Below are 20,251 nucleotides of genomic sequence, written 5' to 3'. Positions count from 1 at the left end.
TATATATATATATATATATATATATATATATATAAACCCCCCACATTATTTCAAAATAGTGTTATCAAAAAAACATGACACTATTAGGGTGTTCACACTGTAGTTTGGTTCGTTTGGTCCGGACCAAAAAGGAAAATTATACATTTGGTCCTGGTACGCTTAGCGTTCACATTGGCATTTTTGACAGCGAACCTAAAGACACCGAACCTAAAGATTAATAGTGATACGTTCACACCCTGATTGGTTGGCTTGAATGACGAATATATCGTGATGGAACTCACCGAACACCCCAAACAAAAGGTGCCTTAGACTTAAAGTGGCGTTGCGGGTGTGTGATATCAAAGCACACATTAACCGATCGGTCTGCTCAACGCCGCTTTAAGTGCACACCTAGCACACCTAATGCCGTCTGCTGGACTAAGCGCACTCATTCTTGCGTGTACGTATAATTTTATTTTCACCACCTGCAAACTCACAAGGTGCTCATAAAAGGCACTTTACCTCATCGTTGCTCCACGTTTGCCCTCTACTCATTTTGTTTTGGTTACACCCTGTCGTCAAATCATGTCGCATAGTGTCGTAATCTTGTCATTACTTCCTGTTTTTGGTTTGTTTAGAAGTATTTGGTCCATGTTGCATTCATATATAATTCGAACCGCACCAGAGTTCGTTTGGAAGCAGACCGAGACCCATCTTTTTAGCAGTCTCGGTCCGCTTGTTTGGTGCGCACCAGGGTTCGGATGGCAGCATTCACACTTACTCAAACGAACCACCCTAACAGAGTAATCGCACCAGGGTTTGTTTTAATCGAACCAAACATGACAAGTGTGAACGCACCCTAAGGGGTCATTGGATGCGACATGTACTTTTGCAAGTTGTTTGAACTGAAATGTGTGTTAGCAGTGTGTGAACACAACCACCCTATAATACACCCAGTGTTTTTTTTAATCTCGTTAAATCATTTCCCCTTTCTTAAATCAAGACGTTCTCAGATTCTTGGCTGTGTGACATCACACAGGCCAAGGCCCCTCCAAGATAGTTAATTGACAGTAGACTGGACTGGTGTCTTACCTTAGACCCGCCCTGAGTGACTGTCATCAGTCCGCCATTGTTTCACCGCCAGAGCAGGTGTAGACCAGAATGTCTCCTAAGCGATTAAGGTGTTCTGTTGTTGGATGTAATAATGGACATAGCAGTCATCATTTACTCCCGACATCTGAGGCATCTCAGACATCTGAAGACGCAGTGGATTACTTTTGTTTTTGAAGGGAATGTGCCCCTGATTTGACTAAACGTGCGAATCATTCGTGATCCAGCTTCACCTCCAGAAGAAGTGAGTATAAGGTTTTTTGATGAATCTTTGCAAATGGCCTTTCCAAATAATGTGCTAGTTAGCAAGTTTCATGATGTGGCTAAAGTTTACAATCTCTCAGAGAGCGGCTCGGAAGAGAGGGGCGGGGTCAGCAGAGCTCATTTGCATTTAAAGGGACATGCAACAAAACGGCTTGATCTGAAATGAGTTGTTTTTGACAGGGTAAAAAAAGGTGGGTTTTTTTACACTACCATTGAGAAATTTTAACCAAACTATGTTACAGACCTTTCATTAAGACTCTAAAGTATCATATCAACTTGTGGAAAATGGGCATCCGATGACCCCTTTAAATAAAATGTGCAAATACTTTGTTTCCTTTTCCAAGGGTTTCTGAGAATGCAGGAAAAAACATATTCAAATGAAAAACAAAATTCAACATGCAGAAAATATAAGTAGCATATACTGTTGTGTTTACAGTTAATAGCTTCTATTTTTGGACAAATGCAAGTGTAGTGTGACATATGTTGTGTTTTATGTCAGTTCATATTGAACACTCAACTTTACCTTTGTCATTAAAGTTTTTTTTTTTTTTGGTCATTAGGGATGTTAGATTGTTGAGAAAAGTAGAAAATGTTTCTTGTTTTTGTCAGTGGAATTGAAATGTGGATAATATTCCAGTCTTTATATACTATAAGGTCATCTGTTGTAATCATGGGCAGGTTTGACTCCTCTGGAGAAGTCTTTGGGTCCGCTCTCTTCTCATTAGGTTCTGTAAGAAAAGAAGCATGTGTAAAAGAGTTCCTATTAATCTAATAATTAATTTAGTCCCCCACTACAGCGATTGGTAACTATTCACAATAAATTATGACATGCTGACAAAGACAGAAAAACTGCATAATTCAAAAAAGATGCAAAGAACATAAAACTTTTCTTTTACAATCTCTCTTTATTAGTAAGACAAATATTACTTTAAAAGACTTGACCTACCTGAGCAACAACACTGAAGGTATGAACGACCATCTCTTCTTTGCTGGTGATGTGTAGTTTATAAAATCCATAATGTTCAGGTGTGATGCTTGTGATGGTGAGAGATCCTGTATCGAGGTTCAGTTTCAAACTGTCTTTGAATTGTTGAACTGTTTCATTATATAGGTTTACCTCATTGTTTGTTTTATTCAGCGTAGCTATTAAAACAAATTTAGCACAACTGCGTTCTTTGGAATCTGCAAACTTCCACCAAATCATGTCAATTTCCCGTATTTCAGTAAGATCCGTGTGTAGCGTGACAGATTGTCCCTCAATCACTGGCACTGATGTGATTTTATCTTCCTTAAGAAGCACACCTGGAGAACAAATAGAAAACCGTTTTTTAGATGGAGATTCAAATTCTGTTTCCATCCATGTATTTGTATGCAATGTTTGGGGTATCGCCTTAAAAACACTTGAAAGAAACGACAAGATGAACAGAAAACCTTCAAATGTGCAAGTTATAATTCGCGCCAGTTTCCCAGGAAGTGACAATGAAAAAACATGTGGGATGGAAACTGTGTTTTATTCGCAAATATTTCATGCAATATTCCAATTTAATTCACAACTTTGGATGAAAACAAAATCTTGTCCAACTAAGCTAAGCTATCAAATATTAATAAGTAACAAGAACGTTTCATTAACATTACTTAATCATAACAAAAAATTTGTCCTAACATTTATTTAACTTAAACATAAAAACATTAGTAAAAGTTGTGAGTGCATTCCCCGTTATTCCACGTAATTATTCATTGTAGGTCAAACTCCTTAAGACATAAGGAGACATGTTTCCGACTTAAAACAATCGGACAAAACTGAAATTCTTCTGATTGGTTTTTGTCATGAGGGTCTTTAGATCATGTGTACCAAGTTACAGTTGAATTAGCCTAAAGCCCAAAGTATACTTCATAGCATACGCGTACAGTCGAACGCATTTCCTTTTAAGGTGTACTCTATTGTAAAGAGTTCATGAACGCAGGCGGTCGACACATGCGCTCTAGAAAGCGTCGTCTTCGTCAAGCATCTGCTATATTTTTCTCCAGAAGTTATGACCGATAAAAATTTCTTTGTACATTCGTTTTGTTTTCTACTGTAAAAACAACGGCCCGGGCCAGTGTTGCCACCTTGTGGAACAACTGATTAGTGCAAAAACAAGTCAATGCGTATGTACAGCCTGCGGTTACAAAAGTCCGGTGGTGTACGTACTATTCTGATGATGAAATTCACGTCACGAGCAATGTACGCAGACAAATGTCACAGAGGAAGCACTGTGTACATGATCAACATGATCCAACAAGCCTATACTAGTTTCTTTTCACCTCCTCATCTCTCTCTGTCTTTGGGACTCTTGAACAGTCTGTCATTTGTCAGTAAAGCTCAGCATACTGGGCTTCAGACCTCGATTTGCCCAGAGGACACAGCAACACCCACTTTCTCCCACAACTTCCACCAAACAGGTTTGATCATTTTTGATACCTAATACACCACTCTCCTCTCTATGATATAATAACTCCCTGCACAAATCTGTGTTGTAGTTGTGGGTCAGTGGGTCAGCCTTGCTTGACTTGTTTGGAACAGCTCACCATCACCTCATTTGTTTTAGTTTTTCCTTCACACACTTATTCTGATTCTAACATTCCTCTACAGACCTTTGTCAGGTAGTGCTATATTTAATTCTTGACAAGATCATTCCAAACGAGGCTGTGAGGGACAGAAGTACTGTTTTTTTTTTTACCATACCGATTATTCAGCTGACGAAACGTCTTTCTAAAGAAAGTTTCAAGAGACAAACACTCCATAAACAGTTTTGAAAGTTGTGGGTTGTGAAAATGATATGATTTAGAACCTTTATATCATGCGTGCCATTGTAAAGACTGTAAGCCCCGTTCACACCAAGAACGATAACTATAAAGATAACGATAAAGATACCGTTCTAAAAATCGTTCTCAATATTAAAGAATAGCAGAGTCCACACCACAACTATAACGATAAAGACAAAGAGAAACGATATCGTTGGAATCACTTTCAAAAGATTTTTCTCCAGCTGATGAACGATAAAAAAAAATTGACAGCCACTCAGAATCCATCCTGCTGTAACGAGCTCGAGTATTTAAAGAAGCAGACGCGTTTGTGCTTAGAATAAACAGACGATATCGTTCGCTGTGGACGCTAATATCGTTATCTTTATACTTATCGTTCTTGGTGTGAACGGGGCTTAAGTCTTTCCCTCACAGCCTCGATTTCAACCGTGTTAAATTCACTATGGTGTTATATAACATCATTAAGGTCTATCGCAGGGGTTTTCAAACTGGGATCCGCAAGGGAAAGAAGTTCAGAGAAAACAGTGTAAAAATTTAAATAAAATATAACACATCTTGTCCTCACTGCCACATTCAGGTAACCTGAATGTTAAAAGCCAACACTAAACACTCATAGAACGACCTCACTATCCACCGACGAAGCCCCAATGATCCATCTTCATGCAGCCTTCAACACTATCAGACTCCATCCTGAACCAGATGAATCTCTCCAGGTATTTTCACTAGGCTGTACATTTTTTAAACAATTTGATAACTGTGCAATGGAGCATTTCAAGTTACTCCCTACTTAGGATGAATAGCTTTAGGCAAAAGCATCAATAAATGAACAAATCCAATGCAACTTACTAGTTTCTAAATCTCCCTCCTGAACAGACGTGTTCCCACCTGGTGAAAACAAAACACAAATATTAATCTGTAGTAAATGCTGATTTGCACAAACACAGATCCTGCATGCACAGTTGTACTACTGTATTTTCTGGAAAAGGTCTCTTCTGCTCACCAAGGCTGCATTTATGTGATACAATAAAAAACATATTGTAAGTAGTAATATTGTGAAATATTATTACAATTTAAACATATTTAACGGACATATATATTGGAAAATATGGCATACCTTTACATAGTAAAGGATTATTCTAAAAAAAGAACAGTGCACTTATGCTAGAGTGTGTTTGTTACAACCCATGCTGTGTCTCAGTCACACCCTTCACCTGAGAACAAAATATAAACCAGATCATCCAGTTTTCTGCTCACCCTCACCTTATACTCTGGTTTTAGATAACGGGGAACATTCTTAGAGTTATAAACTAAGTTATAAACAATTATTTTCCCAGTAATGTTAATAGAATTTTCGTTCAGTGTTCCTTCAACGTTTTCTCGAATGATCTCATAAACAAGAAAAAGAAACATATTTTAAACATTTAACAAACTGGATATTTTAAAAGTCCAGAGAACATTCAGAAATAACTACTTGCTAGTTTCATGGTTCAGAGAGCATTCAAAATTAAGATACGTTTGCTAAATTATAAAATGTATCATTTCCTTAATGTTTTCGTAACCAACAAAAATGGTTTCTTAAACATAAAAAAATAACAACAGGGCTTTTAAAAGTTCAGAGTACATACATAACTAGTTTCATGGATCAGATAACATTCAAAAGTAACATTTTCATAATGTTTGCAAAATTATAAAATACATGGACTATTCCCTAAATGTTTCCTTTAACATTTGCATAACCAAGAAAAAAACATTTTTAAAAAGTTGATTTAAACAAATTGATTAAAAAAAAACATGTTTTAAATATTTTAGTTGGGATAAACTTTGCCAGTTTCAATTTTTAACTGTTTCTGAGCTAATTTGCTTCACAACATTAATCTGCAATATTAACAACATATTACCACATGATATCTTACCATCTACCTCAACAGCTAACAAAGGAACTGCACCTGTTTTAATCAAAATCATAGCCTTAATTATATGGCACCATTGTATCTGTCATGCAAGGTACACAAAGCTGTACAGTAACTTGTAATGTCTGTCCTCATTAGACGTTTCCCCATCTGCTGAAAACACAGATATACGTATCAATCTCGATACTGATTTAAATGAACACAAACACCCAGAGAGATTCAGTAATGCAGTATGGTACCATGGTTTGGCCGATGAACGTCCACACTGTTTTCAGGAACTACATCTTTAATAAAAATCAGATGACTTGATTCAATTAAATCTTCTGTCACCCATAACTATAATCAGTGTCGGGGTAACGCATTACAAGAAATGCGAGTTATGTAATCGGATTACTTTTTTTCAATTAACTAATAAAGTAACGCATGAAACAATGAAATATCTGAGTTACTTTATTAAATAAGTAATGCAAGTAACTTTTTTCACATTTATTGACTGTCCCCATGTTGGAAGAAATTGGGAATAAGTGCAGAGGCACTTCCTTCAGTCTGAGGCTTCATGAAAGGGCTTTTACAGTTGACAAAAATATAACTTTTGGCTTTTTTGTTATTAAAAAATAAATACGCAAGCCCAGAGACAAAAACTAAGGCAAAAGTAATGCAATGTCTTACTTTACATGAACAGTAATTAAGTACCGCAGTTAGTTACTTTTTAATGGAGTAACGCAATATTGTAATGCATTACTTTTTCCCCAGCACTGATTATAATATTATAACTTTCAAGTTTTTTGTGATGATGTTTAATGTCACAATGGAAAGAATGAAGCTACATCAAAAACACAAGAATCTGTACACATAGTTAAATTGTATCTCACCTTTTAGGCTCTTGAGTTCCTCTCCGTCAGGTTCATCTGTAAAAAAAAAAAGAATGGCGTAATTAAAAAAATTATGAAGAAATAAATGCAAACTTTCTTACAAAACAATACTTTGCACTCATATTTTTTCTTTTAAATTAGCTACAAGTAACACGTACCGCCTTTATCTGCCTGTTTACGCATCTTGCGCTGGCAGTAATAATAAATACCACACAAAACTGCAGCCACAGCCAGAGCACAAGCACAAACCAGTGCTATATGACCTGCGGACAAACCTGGTGCTATAATGGAAAGAGAGATACTGTATCAGCATCGGAACTGCTAAAAATAGTTATTGACATACGTGAATATGACCAGCTCTGTGAAAAAGCGCTGCCATACCTGAACATGGTTGACAGAGTTGACTGATGTCCAGATGTTGAGTCTGGTTGCTGATAGGATTGTTGAGTACACAGCTGTAGCTGTTTTTCTCCTGATATTCCACCTCCAGAGGTAGAGAGAGACTGATGCTGAGATCAGACACACTGATGCTGGACAATAAACTGTTTCCTTTGTACCAGGAGAGAGTCACATGACCCACATTCACCACTGAACACACCAATGAACAATATGATGATGATGATGAAGAACATTGTGAAGAGTTACTGCTGATGACAGGAACAGGCAGATGAGCTGGAAAACATGAGAAAATAAAGTCTATAATGGATACATGTGATGCAATGTAATCAAACTGAATGCATCTCGAAAACTACCCACCAGAAACAATAATACAGAATTTCTTGGGCAGGACCTCTTTTCCATCAATGATCTGCAAAAATCTGTAAACTCCAGTGTGTTGAGTTGTGGTGTTTGTGATGGTCAGAGATCCAGTTTGAAGATCCACCTTCAGTCTGTCTCTGAATCTCCCATCAAGAGCATCCTCATATAATGAGATCTTATTGGCCATTCTGTTGATTTGAACTATTCGAGTGTTGTCAGATCCAAACGTCCACAGTATCAGATCAGCTTTCTGTATTTCAGTAAGATCAGTATATAAAGTGACAGAATCTCCCTCCATCACTGACACGGACTTCACTTCATCCGTATAACCAAACACACCTGCAGAAGAGAGACCGTTTTAGAGATTTAAGCTGAACAAATTCAACTGAGATCACTGAGTCTTGTTTAAGGATTAATATAGTCATAATGTATGGTGCTTATAGTATGGAGTGGTGTGTGGATATCAAATCTTCACAGGTTCAGGCCACATTTCAAGTCCCGCCGGATATTTTGTGAAAACAGGAACAACAAAATGAAAAGTGGCCATAAGAAAAAGTGAGTTGCAGTTAAGATCACTGAATATTGAGTTAGTGAATATTGGACAGACAAACATCAGCACAAGCATTTTTTGAGTTTAAGCTCCATAAAACAGATCAAAACATTACTTCAGAAATTGAATATGTTAATATTATATTATATTCAAATCATTTTTAGATATTTAAGTATCGAAAACCATTTATATCTACTCACCATCCACGAGTAACGTAACACAAAATAAAACAAACGCCTCCATATTTCTATGAGTAAAAGAGCAGTAAAAGTTGTCCATTGTAGTTATTAAACCGTTCCGTTGAGTCTCAAAACGTTTGATCAGTTCGTCCAATCAGTTTCTAAACGAGCTAAACCGCAAGGTGATATAATTTCACTTTTACAGATGATTTTGTCATATTTAACCGACTTCAGATCAGATCAGTAGGTCGCGTTTATACGAGTGAAATGCGAAATGTTCTTGATTTAAATGCTGGGAAATCAGTGGGCTAAATCCGATCAAAATAAGGAAGTAAATTCATTGAAACTTCCCAACGGGATCTGTCATGGAGAACCAGACTGTAGATCTGCAGAGCCAGAAACTCCCCACAGCGGTACAGTTCACACACCTCAACTATCAAACGATTTGAAACAGTGAATGGGTGTGTTAGAAAGTGTGTCAACGCCACCAGCAGGTTAAAGTTCAAGGTATTACTCTAGTTGTATACTTACTTACCAAGAGAATTAGTCCTAGATTATAGCACTTGAGATATAACAAAATTATTTCATAAGACAAGCTTTTTTATTAATATTATAAAGTTCATATTTTGTTGTTAATGAGTTTCGGTTTCAGTGCAGTTAAATTTATTTATATATATATAGCACATTCAAAAACGACAGAGCCGACCAAAGTGCTGCACAGAGAAGTAGAATTAAGCCAATAACCATAAAACAAATTTACAATAAAAAGGAGACAGAAGTAATACTCAACACTAAATATACACACAATAAAACCATTTAGAGTGTCAGGACGCCTTGATCTGTATATGAAAATATGAGGTTCTTTTCTTGCATTGATTGAGAAAATGTTATAAAGAGATTAAGTATAATGTCAAATATGCTTTGTCTCCTTAAGAGTGTATGTAAAATCTAAGATGTCTCGGTGTGTCTAAACCCTAAATATGTATATATTTGATTTGTTTTTTATTTAATTATTTATGCTTGTTTTATTTAGAATTTGAATTTTTTTATTAGAATTTCTGAATCTGAAAATGGTATAAAGAGATAAGTATAATGTCAAATATGCTCGGTCTCCTTAACAGTGTATGTAAAGTCTAAGATGTCTCGGTGTCTAAACCCTAAATATGAATATATTATATTTGGTTTTTATTTATTCATTTTTGGGAGGGGGGTGGCAATGGTTAAATGTCATTTTCATATGTCATACTGTCATATCTCTGACTGTCTTTGTTAAGTGTTACATTAGGTCAGATCTGTTACTGTCAATCATTTAAATCAAGTTCGGGTTGTTTTATTGTGTAAAAAAAAAAAGCAACAAAACCCCCCAAAAAACACCACCGCACGCCACTGAGAAAAGTGTAGTTTTACCGAGCAAACAGCAGAAACGGCGAGAAAGATGGTGGCAGCTGCCAGAAACGACTAGTGGCAGCTGCCACGAACTCTGGCAGCTCTGGCCTTTGACTCCTGGCAAGAACTATGGCAACTGATACAAAATGTATAATAATAATAATAATAATAATAATAATAATACAGTTGTGGGAACTTTGCATCATCATTTAAAAAAACACCACCGCACGCCACTGAGTACAGTGTAGTTTTACTGAGCAAACAGCAGAAACAGCGAGAAAGACGGTGGCAGCTGCCGTGGCATCTGGGGATGAGGGATCTGGGGACCTGCCGCTGCCAGAGAGAGCGCCAGTCCCTGCTGGTAAAAAGACTGATATGTTCTCAGAATTGTGAGTTTATATCTCGCAGTTGTGACTTTATTTCTCAGAATTGCGACTTTATGTCTCGCAATTGCGAGTTTATATCTCTCAATTATGACTTTTTAACTCGCAGTTGCGAGTTTATATCACGCAATTCTGCTGAAAAAAAGTCCGAATTGTGAGATAAAAAGTCACAATTACCTCTTTTATTTTTTATTCAGTGGCGGAAACGGGCTTCCATACAAATTGCATCAGAAAAGCATAATTTTTTTTAATAAAAATGAAGGAAATAATCAAAAAGTTGAAAACACTATCGGCTAGGGTTGGGGTAGGTGTAGGGAGGGCTTTTGTCCCAATAAGGTGGCATCCATTTAATAATTTGAATTCAAATTAAAATTTACACTCAATAAGTTATTATTGCATACTGTTTTATAATGTATTACAATGCTGAGGTGCAGATAATTGCCACCATTGGCAATAAGTAATTAGTAGAATATCCTGCTATTTTAATATAGTATAAATAGCTATTTGTACTTAGTTTAAATAGCATCAAACAGGACCACAGGGAGACGCCAAAGACCACTAAATCGCCTGCCTTTACTACTCTACAGATCCATTCAGAATCGCTAAATCTCTGACCACCGCATAATTAGCGTTCATTATAAAACACTCTTGCTTTTAAGCCAAATACACGCTGAAAATAATAATTTTTACTGACATCTGGACGTAAGTGGTAAGTCACTACTCTCTCCGCAATCGCAGAATTTCTCTGCATTAGCGCTGTTGGCAGTTTACTGGATCTTTGGACTTTCCAGGAGTTTACCGGTTTAAAAAATATGTGATCGCAAAAGCCTACTTCTTTTCATTTTAAGATATTATTTTTGTTATAAAGTACTGATTCAAATTAGTAATCAATAATTAATTATTATTCTACTACTCTGCACGCCTCCACAGACATGCTCTGGCGCCCCACACACGCCGCTTGCATTCATTCACGTGATTGGTCGAGATGAGAGGTGACTACCCCGCCTGGGTAATGTGATTTAGCCTATATAGTCTCCTTTCTAATCATATATGGGATCATATAATCACCCAGACCCTGACGCTTTTATTGTGTTGTGCCGAATTCTGCACGCCTGCCGATGCACTCCCTCGTTGAAGTCGCTACCTGATTGCCTAATCCCTACCCCACCCCTAATCCTAACCCCTCCCCTCCCCCACACCTAACCCTAACCCCTCCCCCACACCTACTCCTAAACCTACCAATACTAGGGGGTGCATAATTTGGGAGAGTGCAAATTTCGGCACTACACCGGCAACATGTCAGAAGTGTTATTATGTTAATATGAAGGAATTTTCTGTATTAATTTTTCCAGAGGCTTTTTACCTGCATTTTAAATTACGCATTGTATTTTGCGTTTCACAACGGATAATGGATAACAGATAATGTCCTGGAAAATTACTACCTTTTCCATTTTTGTAGATATTTTTCTTACCAGTGCACTAACTGATCAACAATCGCAGGTACAAAATTTGTTAAAAATTGCCAAATAAATAAAAAAAATAGTTAAATTTATTGCTAGTTGCTTTTGGAAGAAAAAGTTGCTAGAGTAGTCTGAAAAGTTGCTAAATTTAGTTGGCAACACTGGTAATGAAGAAACCACCACTGGTTGCAGTTTAGCTATCACAAATCCCGAAAAATATGCGTTGTAGTCCAAACGAGTTGTTCGTTGTAGTTTTTGAAAAGTGATTTCTGTTAAATAAAATATCTCCTTTTGAAGTGGACTTTGAGCTTTGTAACTTTGCAGATCTTTTTTTATGCTCAAACAGCAACATTACAGACTAACTAAAGTTGGAAAAAGTGAAAAAGCATAATAGCACCCCTTTAACAGTCACGTATTTGTGTTAGCTGGGGTTGCTAGAGAGCCCGATCAGCGTACAGAAGAGCAAGAATGGCAATAGACTTCCTCGGGCTCACTTGATATAACAAGCAGTGCACAAAAAAATTCACTTGATTAAGAGCACCCGAGAGTATATCAAATTAAATACATTTCATGTTTTGTCTTGCTTTAATAATTATACTTGCTGAAGTCCACAGTAAAAAAGGGAGTTATATTCTGTTCTCACACAATCTGGGGATTTTAAGTATATGCCTACTACTGTGTGTGGATGCAAAGTAAATTTAAAAGCAGCATCATTTAAAACCAAGTCAGCACAATAATCATCAAAATTTTCAAATGACATTTTCATATTGTCTTAAAACCAAAGGTCTAATTTTGCAGCTTGCTAATAGTATAAATAGACTCAATGGTACTTTATTTAAATTACGCATTCTAAAATTGACCCACAGAAAGTAGATGTTTTTCTCATGTATGTGATTCTCTGAATGTGTGACAGTTTGTGAGTCAAAGTGAAACCTGTTGTGGTCTCGTTTATTTAACTAGAACAAGATGTGGTTTCATTTGTTTGGTGGACAACTTCACTCGGGCAAGAGAGTTCGCATTATGTAGTTTGTGAGTGAAGGGTTTCTTTTCTTTTGCTGACATGAATATCATCGTCTGAATTCCACATCAAACAAAACTTGATGATTTATTTACCCAACATTCACTCAAATATTGTGCTCTGACTTAATTTCACCTTTAAAAATATGTGATACAGCAAACAAGACCATATTAACTACCTGTGTTAAAGAAGGCTTTCCGCCAATAAGAAGTTACATATTAAAACACATGTTGTGACTCCAACATAACCACTGCAACCACAGCTAGTATGTGCAGACTAAGGTGTCACATCCTGCCAGGGGAGGATTCACATGCAGCGACTGGTCACTTTGAGTGTGTTTTGAGTTATTGACTGTTGGGTGAGCGACTTAAAAATGGTCCATGCGTTTGTTTTGTTCTGTTTGTCTTTGTTCGGTCATGTTGGTAAGTAAAAAGCTATTGTTGAAATTAGCTAAGGATTTCAGAATTTGTTAGATACTAACGAACAAAATGTCTGTTTACACAAACTCTTAATCATATTTATACTTTATAATGGCTATTTTAATAGTAAAAAAAAAATCAATTTAAATAATTTACCAATTGGATAATTAAACAATTTAAAAGGCTGAACCAATAGGAAGTTACTTAATAACTGAATAACCATCGCTGTTTGTTCGTCAGGTGCGTTTGGTGTTGAGACAGAAGAAATTAATTCAGTGTCAGTGATGGAGGGCGATTCTGTCACCCTACAGACTGATACTGAAATAAAAAAAGATGATCTGATTTTATGGAGATTCGGAGCCGAAGACTCTCCCATGGCTGAAGTCAACAGATCAGCCCAGATCATCTCAGTATCTGAAAGTACCAAAGGATTCAAAGACAGATTGCATTTGGACCCCCAGACTGGATCTCTCACTGTCAGGAACATCAGAACCGACCACTCTGGAATTTATAAAACACAGATCATTGGAAATAAGATGATAAGGAAAACATTCAATGTCACTGTTTATGGTGGGTTAAGAACTACAGACTCGACACACAAATCCAGCTGACTTTATTTGTATTTGGCACTAATTTATATATTTCTCTGTTGTCATATAAGCATCTGTGCAACATAAACTATAAATTATAACAGTACATATAACTTACAAATATTATAAATATAAATTACAATGTAGCCATTTAAAGGAATAGTTCACCCAAAAATGAACATCTGTGAAATATTTACTGACCCTCACGTCATTTATGAAGTTGTTTCTTCATGGGAACAGATTTGGAAAAATTAAGCAATCTATCACTTGCTCACCAGTGGATTCTCAGCAGTGAATGGGTGCCGTCAGAATGAGTGTTCTTATGGATTATGGACTTATATTGTGGCCAGAAGCAATGGTTTAACGTTAAAAAGTCCTAATGATGGATTTGTTTTTTAAACAGTTTTTCACTACACAAGATGTTAATTGATGGACTGGAATTAATGTGGACTACTTATGATTTTTTTTATCAGCTGTTTGGACTCTCATTATGACGGCACCCATCCATGGCTGAGCGAGTGATGTAATGCTAAATTTCTCCAAATCTGTTTCCATGAAGAAACAAACTCATCTACATCAATTTTTTTTGGGGGGGTGAACTATTCCTTTAATAGCGAGGTGTTCATGAACAGCTCATGGATACTTCCTTGCAACATTCAAATCTACAATTTGGAATAAAGCCATTATTCATCTTTTTTAATGTAATGTAAATGTTTCTAATCTTTTGTAGCTCGTCTGCCTGCTCCTGTCATTAGCAGAGACTGTTGTTCTTCATCATCATCATCATCATATTGTTCATTGGTGTGTTCAGTGGTGAATGTGGGTCATGTGAGTCTCTCCTGGTACAAAGGAAACAGTTTATTGTCCAGCATCAGTGTGTCTGATCTCAGCAGCACCGTCTCTTTACATCTGGAGGTGGAATATCAGGAGAAAAACAGCTACAGCTGTGTGCTCAACAATCCCATCAGCAACCAGACTCAACATCTGGATATCAGTCAACTCTGTCAGATACATTCAGGTAACATTAGTGTTTATTTATGTAAGTCAGCAGCATATTATCAGTCATTTTGTATGTTTATTGTTCTTTTATCCCCTCAGACTCAGAATGTGTCTGCTGTTGTGACACTACTAAAGCTGTGATCCAATTGGTCATCTCTGCTCTGGTGGGTGTGGCTACTGTTGTTGTTTTGGGTTTTGAAATCACATCCAGAAAATCTGATCAGAAAAGACAAACTCATACATCAACTTCCGCCCTACACTGATTCACTGTTAAAACAATCATCTCTTATCTCTTTTGTACCTGTTTTTTTTTCTTTCCTTTTTTGAAAATGGTTACAAAGGAATGTGTATTTTTTTATATATATATATATGCATTGTTTATAATTTAGGTATAGTCAGTGTTTGTGTAGAAAATAGATTTTTCTAGGACACTGATATGACTGATATCTTCATCTCATGTAAGTTTTGACCCAGCGGTTGGGTTAAATGGTTAACCCAACCTTCTGGGTAGTAACCCAACCGTTGGGTCAAAACAACTCAATTGCTGGGTTTGTCCCTATTTTACACAGCACTGGGTTGTATTTAACCCAGCATTTTTTAGAGTGTAGCTACATCATATTAAACATTGTCCAACAGTATTTTTTTCTGCAGGTGTAAGATTTTTTTATTAAAAAAGAAATTGTAAATCAAATGCAAAATACAATATATAATACAAAAATTGCATAAAATTGGGCCTATATTTAAATCTATATTGGGGATCCATGTACGTTTTTATAGTTTCAATTTGAAATTAAATAAGCAGAGACAAGAAAACTGCACCTTTATTAGTTTGTTTGTTCAAAAAAAAAAGATTTAATTTTTTTAGCTTTTTGGTTCATGCGTAGAAAATGGATAAATGACTACAAAATTCATTTTCCACATGTCGGCGATCATACACTCTAAAAAATGCTGGGTTGTTTCAACCCAACTTTGGGTCAAATATGGACTAACCCAACTTTTGGGTTAAAAATGTAATGTAAAAATTTAACCCAACGGTTGGGTTAGTCCATATTTGACCCAAAGTTGGGTTGAAACAACCCAGCATTTTTTAGAGTGTAAGACGCCTCTTTCAGCGTCTTATGAGACAAACTCAGTTCTGTTTTAACAAAACAATAGTTTTCTAGCTGTGAACCAAAATAATAAACAAAACAAATAAAAGAAAAATCAAGCTGAAATCTCACGGAAAAGCGAATAAAGGCACTGTTTTCTCATTTCTGGTCATTTCATTTCAAATAAAAAAAAACTAGCACACGTCTGCAAGATGTCTGTTAAAGATCGCTTGATCTGGAAAGCATCTGCTGTGTACAAACAGCTGATAAATGTCTATAAGGTGTCAGTTTTACCTACATCCTAAATCCTAACATCTCAAAGACATATTCTAAACGTCTATTCAACATCTGATAGAAAACGCCCTATAGACGTATTGCAGATGCGCAAACACTCAAATAAATGCATCTTGCAGTTGTAAATGTCAAATAGACATCTGTGATGTACGTGTGCTATCGGGGTATCAATACGTACACGGACCCCTCCCACACCAGTATGTCAAATGTGATAAAATGCCAAAACTAAATGTCAAAATGTTTTATTGAAGGTGGTGCGAGCACACAGTAAATGATTGTGTTAGAAAGTAAGTGCCACCTCTAGGTCAAAGTTCAAGGTCAACTATTTTTTTTTGTCGAATTTCATCTCTTTTTTAAAAAAAAATAAATCAGTAAAATCCTATTAATAAGCTAACTGTACTGTAAGTTACCTTACCATGTACAGTTAAAATTGACAGATTTTACAGCAAATCTGTGTTTGCATTGTATATAATGGTCAGAGGTTTACCCACAATTTACAGAACACTTACTTTAAAAAAAGTTTATTATTATAGACATCTGTGATGTACGTGTGCTATCGGGGTATCAATACGTACATGGACCCCTCCCACACCAGTATGTCAAATGTGATAAAATGCCAAAACTAAATGTCAAAATGTTTTATTGAAGGTGGTGCGAGCACACCGTAAATGATTGTGTTAGAAAGTAAGTCCCACCTCTAGGTCAAAGTTCAAGGTCAACTATTTTTTTTTGTCGAATTTCATCTCTTTTTTAAAAAAATAAATCAGTAAAATCCTATTAATAAGCTAACTGTACTGTAAGTTACCTTACCATGTACAGTTAAAATTTACAGATTTTACAGCAAATCTGTGTTTGCATTGTATATAATGGTCAGAGGTTTACCCACAATTTACAGAACACTTACTTTAAAAAAAGTGTATTATTGTTATCACATATTTTGTCCTTGAGGCTGAAATGACATTCAGACCAAAATTTCAGCGTCTCACTTACATTATAAAACTGTTTACGAACACACATCCTTTAGATTGTCCACTAGAGGGAGGAAAACGTTCAAAAATGTAGTTTTGTTCATTAACACTGATCAAAACTGTCAAATTGACACCAATGTAACATACATGCAATGTATATAACAGGAATATCTGCACAACAGGCAAGATCACAATTAATAGCAACATGTTCCATCAACAGTAAAATAACCATAACCAAAAAATAAATAAATGCTTTGTTATGATACTTTTCACAGGTTAACAGTATGCAGTGTTCATTTCAAACATTTTCCACTTTAAAGGCTCAAAAAGTAGAGACGTTTTATAAAAATAAAGGATAATGTAACAGTCACTATAGACCAGTGTTTGCAGTAATCTCTCCATTCATTAACGCTATTGTCTCCTCTGGCACATTCCCTCTGTTTTCTGAGGAATCTGTAAAAACAAAAAGATTATTATCTGAATCAAAAAATTATTGTTTGAAAAATATAGCTCAGATTTGGTCAATTTTACATGAATTAATTGGTCGTTTCAGTGTTAAAGGATCTTTATTCGACTAAATGATTTGAGCTACTCGCCTCGGATGATAAATGTCTTGGAAATCACATTTTTCCCATTCCTGGAGATATTTAGTTTATAGATTCCAAAGTCTGTGGGTCTGATGTCATTAATTGTGAGATATCCGTTTTGTTGATCCAGCTGTACTCTGTTTCTGAATGTCTCATAATGACCAGTACCATCGAAATTGCTTTGTTCATTCAGCCTGGCAAAGACAATGAATGGGTTTGTGCTGTCTGTGTTTAATTCTCCAAACCTCCACTGCAGCACATCAAAACTTTTTATTGCAGTAACACCAGTGTTTAGAGTGACCGTCTCTCCCACCCTCACTGATACTGTCTTCAGTTCATCCGTCTCAGCCAAATCATCACCTGGAGAACCTAGACGGGGAGTAAATATTCAGTAGAAGTATTGTATATTTTTAATAACTATAGCAGATGCATTGTTTCTTTGTAATGGCATCTGATGACCGAGAAGGGAGAAAATCAGACGTCAGTATATTAGATCTGTGTGAGTTAGGTCTTAAAGTGACAGCAGCCTAACCTCACTGCTTTTGTCCTAATCATTTTTTTAGCTTGATTAATAATCAATGTAGATTTCATTAATACGGTACTGTATTTTACATTGGAATTTTTAGATGATTCGAATTTAAATGGCTGTTTATTTCATTTGTAACATTCAATTGTGTTTATTTGTTCAATTGCTTGTAATTTGTATCTTTGTTCTGACTGTTTATGTGTTTTTATTTATATTAGTAAGGCTAGTAGGGCCAACTAGTTTTTATTACAAAATAGTCTTTAAAAAAAAACAGCAGGAATATTATATGATATTTTTGCCATATCGCTACTGGATGCAGTAATACAGTGTCTTACCTTTGTTCATCTCAGTGTATTCTTGTTTAGGGGTCTGGCCTGTTTAAACACAAACCACAGACTTAAACAATTAAGTAAATCAATTACATAAATGTGGTTAAAATTACATGCTTGCACAATAAAGCTCATCTTGCTCTATTAACTTTAAGTAAACTTGCCCAGTTGATTTGTGTTCCTGTATTTCCAGTAGATACTGAGCATCCCAGCTGCAGCCAAGACTAGTACAGTAACTACAACACTAACGCAGATCAGCACCATGTGACTTAAGGGTAAGCCATCTTCTGGGATTAAACTTGATGCATCCACTATAAAATAGTAGTGCAAGTTGAAAAATTAGAGAACTGAACAAATCAGTTTATATCAGCACTGACATCAACTAATATCAGCTCTGCTGTACCTGAACATGTGAGACAGAGTTTGCTGATGTCCAGATGTTGAGTCTGCTTGCTGATGGGATTGTTGAGCACACAGCTGTAGCTGTTTTTCTCCTGATATTCCACCTCCAGAGGAAGAGAGAGACTGATGCTGAGATCAGACACACTGATGCTGGACAATAAACTGTTTCCTTTGTACCAGGAGAGAGTCACATGCCCCACATTCACCACTGAACACAACAATGAACAATATGATGATGATGATGATGAAGAACACTGAGAAGCGTTTCTGCTGATGACAGGAACAGGCAGAGGAGCTGAAGATGAAAATATCAGAATAACAGACAATCCAAAATCGTGCAGTTGAGTTTTACTCATATCTATTTACCAGCATCCATGTCTTCTCAGTGACTAGGAAATAAATCATAATACTGAAAAAATTGTCATTGAGAAGCATCCTTGAGCTTGGGAAAGGCACTATATAAATTAAACGTTGTTATTATTATTAAAAAGTAAAAATGCAATTGTAAAAGTCCTGAACACAACATATGTAAATTTCCACTAGTTTCGTCTCTCTGGGTCGCTTGCCACAAATTACACATACCAGGCTGTGACTCGGGTCTCATTTCACCCTTTACAAAAGAAACCAGATACTGTACATGCAGCTTGGTGTTGTCTCCAAGAGGATATAGGATGATAGAAGGATAGAAAAGTTACCAAAGTAACAATCTGTGACTTGGCTAATTTTGCATTTGACCTGCTGACTGACTCAAGTGACTAGTACAGTATTCTCAATATGGTTCGATGTTGCAATACACTGAAATCAACTACAAAATACTCACCAGAAACAATAATACTGAACTTCAATGGCGGGACCTCTATCCCACCAACGATCTGCAGTTCATAAAGTCCAGAGTCTTCAGTTGTGGTGTTTGTGATGGTCAGAGATCCAGTCCGATCATCCAGCTGCAGCCTGTCTCTGAATTTCCCATCAAGAACATCATTGTATAATGAGATCTTATTGACTACATTGTTGATTTGAGCTATTCGAGTGCGGCCAGGTCCAAATGTCCACAGTATACGTTCATATTTCTGTAGATCAGTAAGATCAGTGTGTAGCGTGACAGAATCTCCCTCCATCACAAAATCACCAAACACACCTGGAGAACAAACAGAAACCGTTGCTCAGACTGACAACGTTGAGCAAATCCAAATCAGCTAATCAGACTCGATAAAGTTCACAAGGTTATTAGGCTAGTTGTTTGTGGGAAATGGTAGTACGCTAATGCTAGTTTAATTGTGGTAGATAAATTACGCAAATATTACGCCTAAGCATGTCGCTCAACAATAACCCTGTTGAAAAAAACAGCATATGCTGGATAGGTATGTTTTGACG

At 36.3% G+C, this 20,251-nt stretch overlaps 3 protein-coding genes across 3 annotated transcripts in view; 1 reads left to right on the top strand and 2 right to left on the bottom strand.

Moving 5' to 3' along the window:
* Positions 1-1,806: 1,806 nt before the first annotated feature.
* On the bottom strand, positions 1,807-8,801 carry LOC107566361 (SLAM family member 5-like). The gene is made up of 8 exons (XM_016251796.1): positions 8,450-8,801; positions 7,697-8,038; positions 7,322-7,612; positions 7,099-7,221; positions 6,941-6,976; positions 5,005-5,043; positions 2,300-2,655; positions 1,807-2,081 (listed from the first exon to the last, which is right to left on the bottom strand). Exons 1-8 carry the CDS (start codon positions 8,526-8,528, stop codon positions 2,022-2,024), a joined length of 1,326 nt encoding a protein of 441 aa, XP_016107282.1. The 5' UTR covers positions 8,529-8,801; the 3' UTR covers positions 1,807-2,021.
* Positions 8,802-13,363: 4,562 nt separating this feature from the next.
* Positions 13,364-20,251, top strand: part of LOC107566368 (SLAM family member 5-like) — a 14,393-nt gene continuing 7,505 nt past the window's right edge. Inside the window, exons 1-2 of the mRNA XM_016251808.1 lie at positions 13,364-13,664; positions 14,415-14,702. Coding sequence (XP_016107294.1) covers positions 13,379-13,664; positions 14,415-14,702 — 574 coding nt within the window. The 5' untranslated portion in view covers positions 13,364-13,378. The remainder of the gene's footprint in view (positions 13,665-14,414; positions 14,703-20,251) is intronic.
* LOC107566362 (uncharacterized) overlaps positions 17,324-20,251 on the bottom strand; it is a 6,385-nt gene continuing 3,457 nt past the window's right edge. Inside the window, exons 2-7 of the mRNA XM_016251797.1 lie at positions 19,698-20,015; positions 18,879-19,172; positions 18,640-18,786; positions 18,482-18,520; positions 17,630-17,989; positions 17,324-17,486 (exon numbers count right to left, since the gene is read on the bottom strand). Of these exons, the coding sequence (XP_016107283.1) occupies positions 17,404-17,486; positions 17,630-17,989; positions 18,482-18,520; positions 18,640-18,786; positions 18,879-19,172; positions 19,698-20,015 (1,241 nt within the window). The 3' untranslated portion in view covers positions 17,324-17,403. The remainder of the gene's footprint in view (positions 17,487-17,629; positions 17,990-18,481; positions 18,521-18,639; positions 18,787-18,878; positions 19,173-19,697; positions 20,016-20,251) is intronic.

This window comes from Sinocyclocheilus grahami, unplaced genomic scaffold, assembly GCF_001515645.1.
Source record: "Sinocyclocheilus grahami isolate Dianchi unplaced genomic scaffold, SAMN03320097.WGS_v1.1 scaffold1070.1, whole genome shotgun sequence".
NCBI lineage: Eukaryota > Metazoa > Chordata > Actinopteri > Cypriniformes > Cyprinidae > Sinocyclocheilus > Sinocyclocheilus grahami.
Note: the sequence above shows the minus strand (reverse complement) of the source record. Positions and strands in the feature narration are given on the sequence as shown.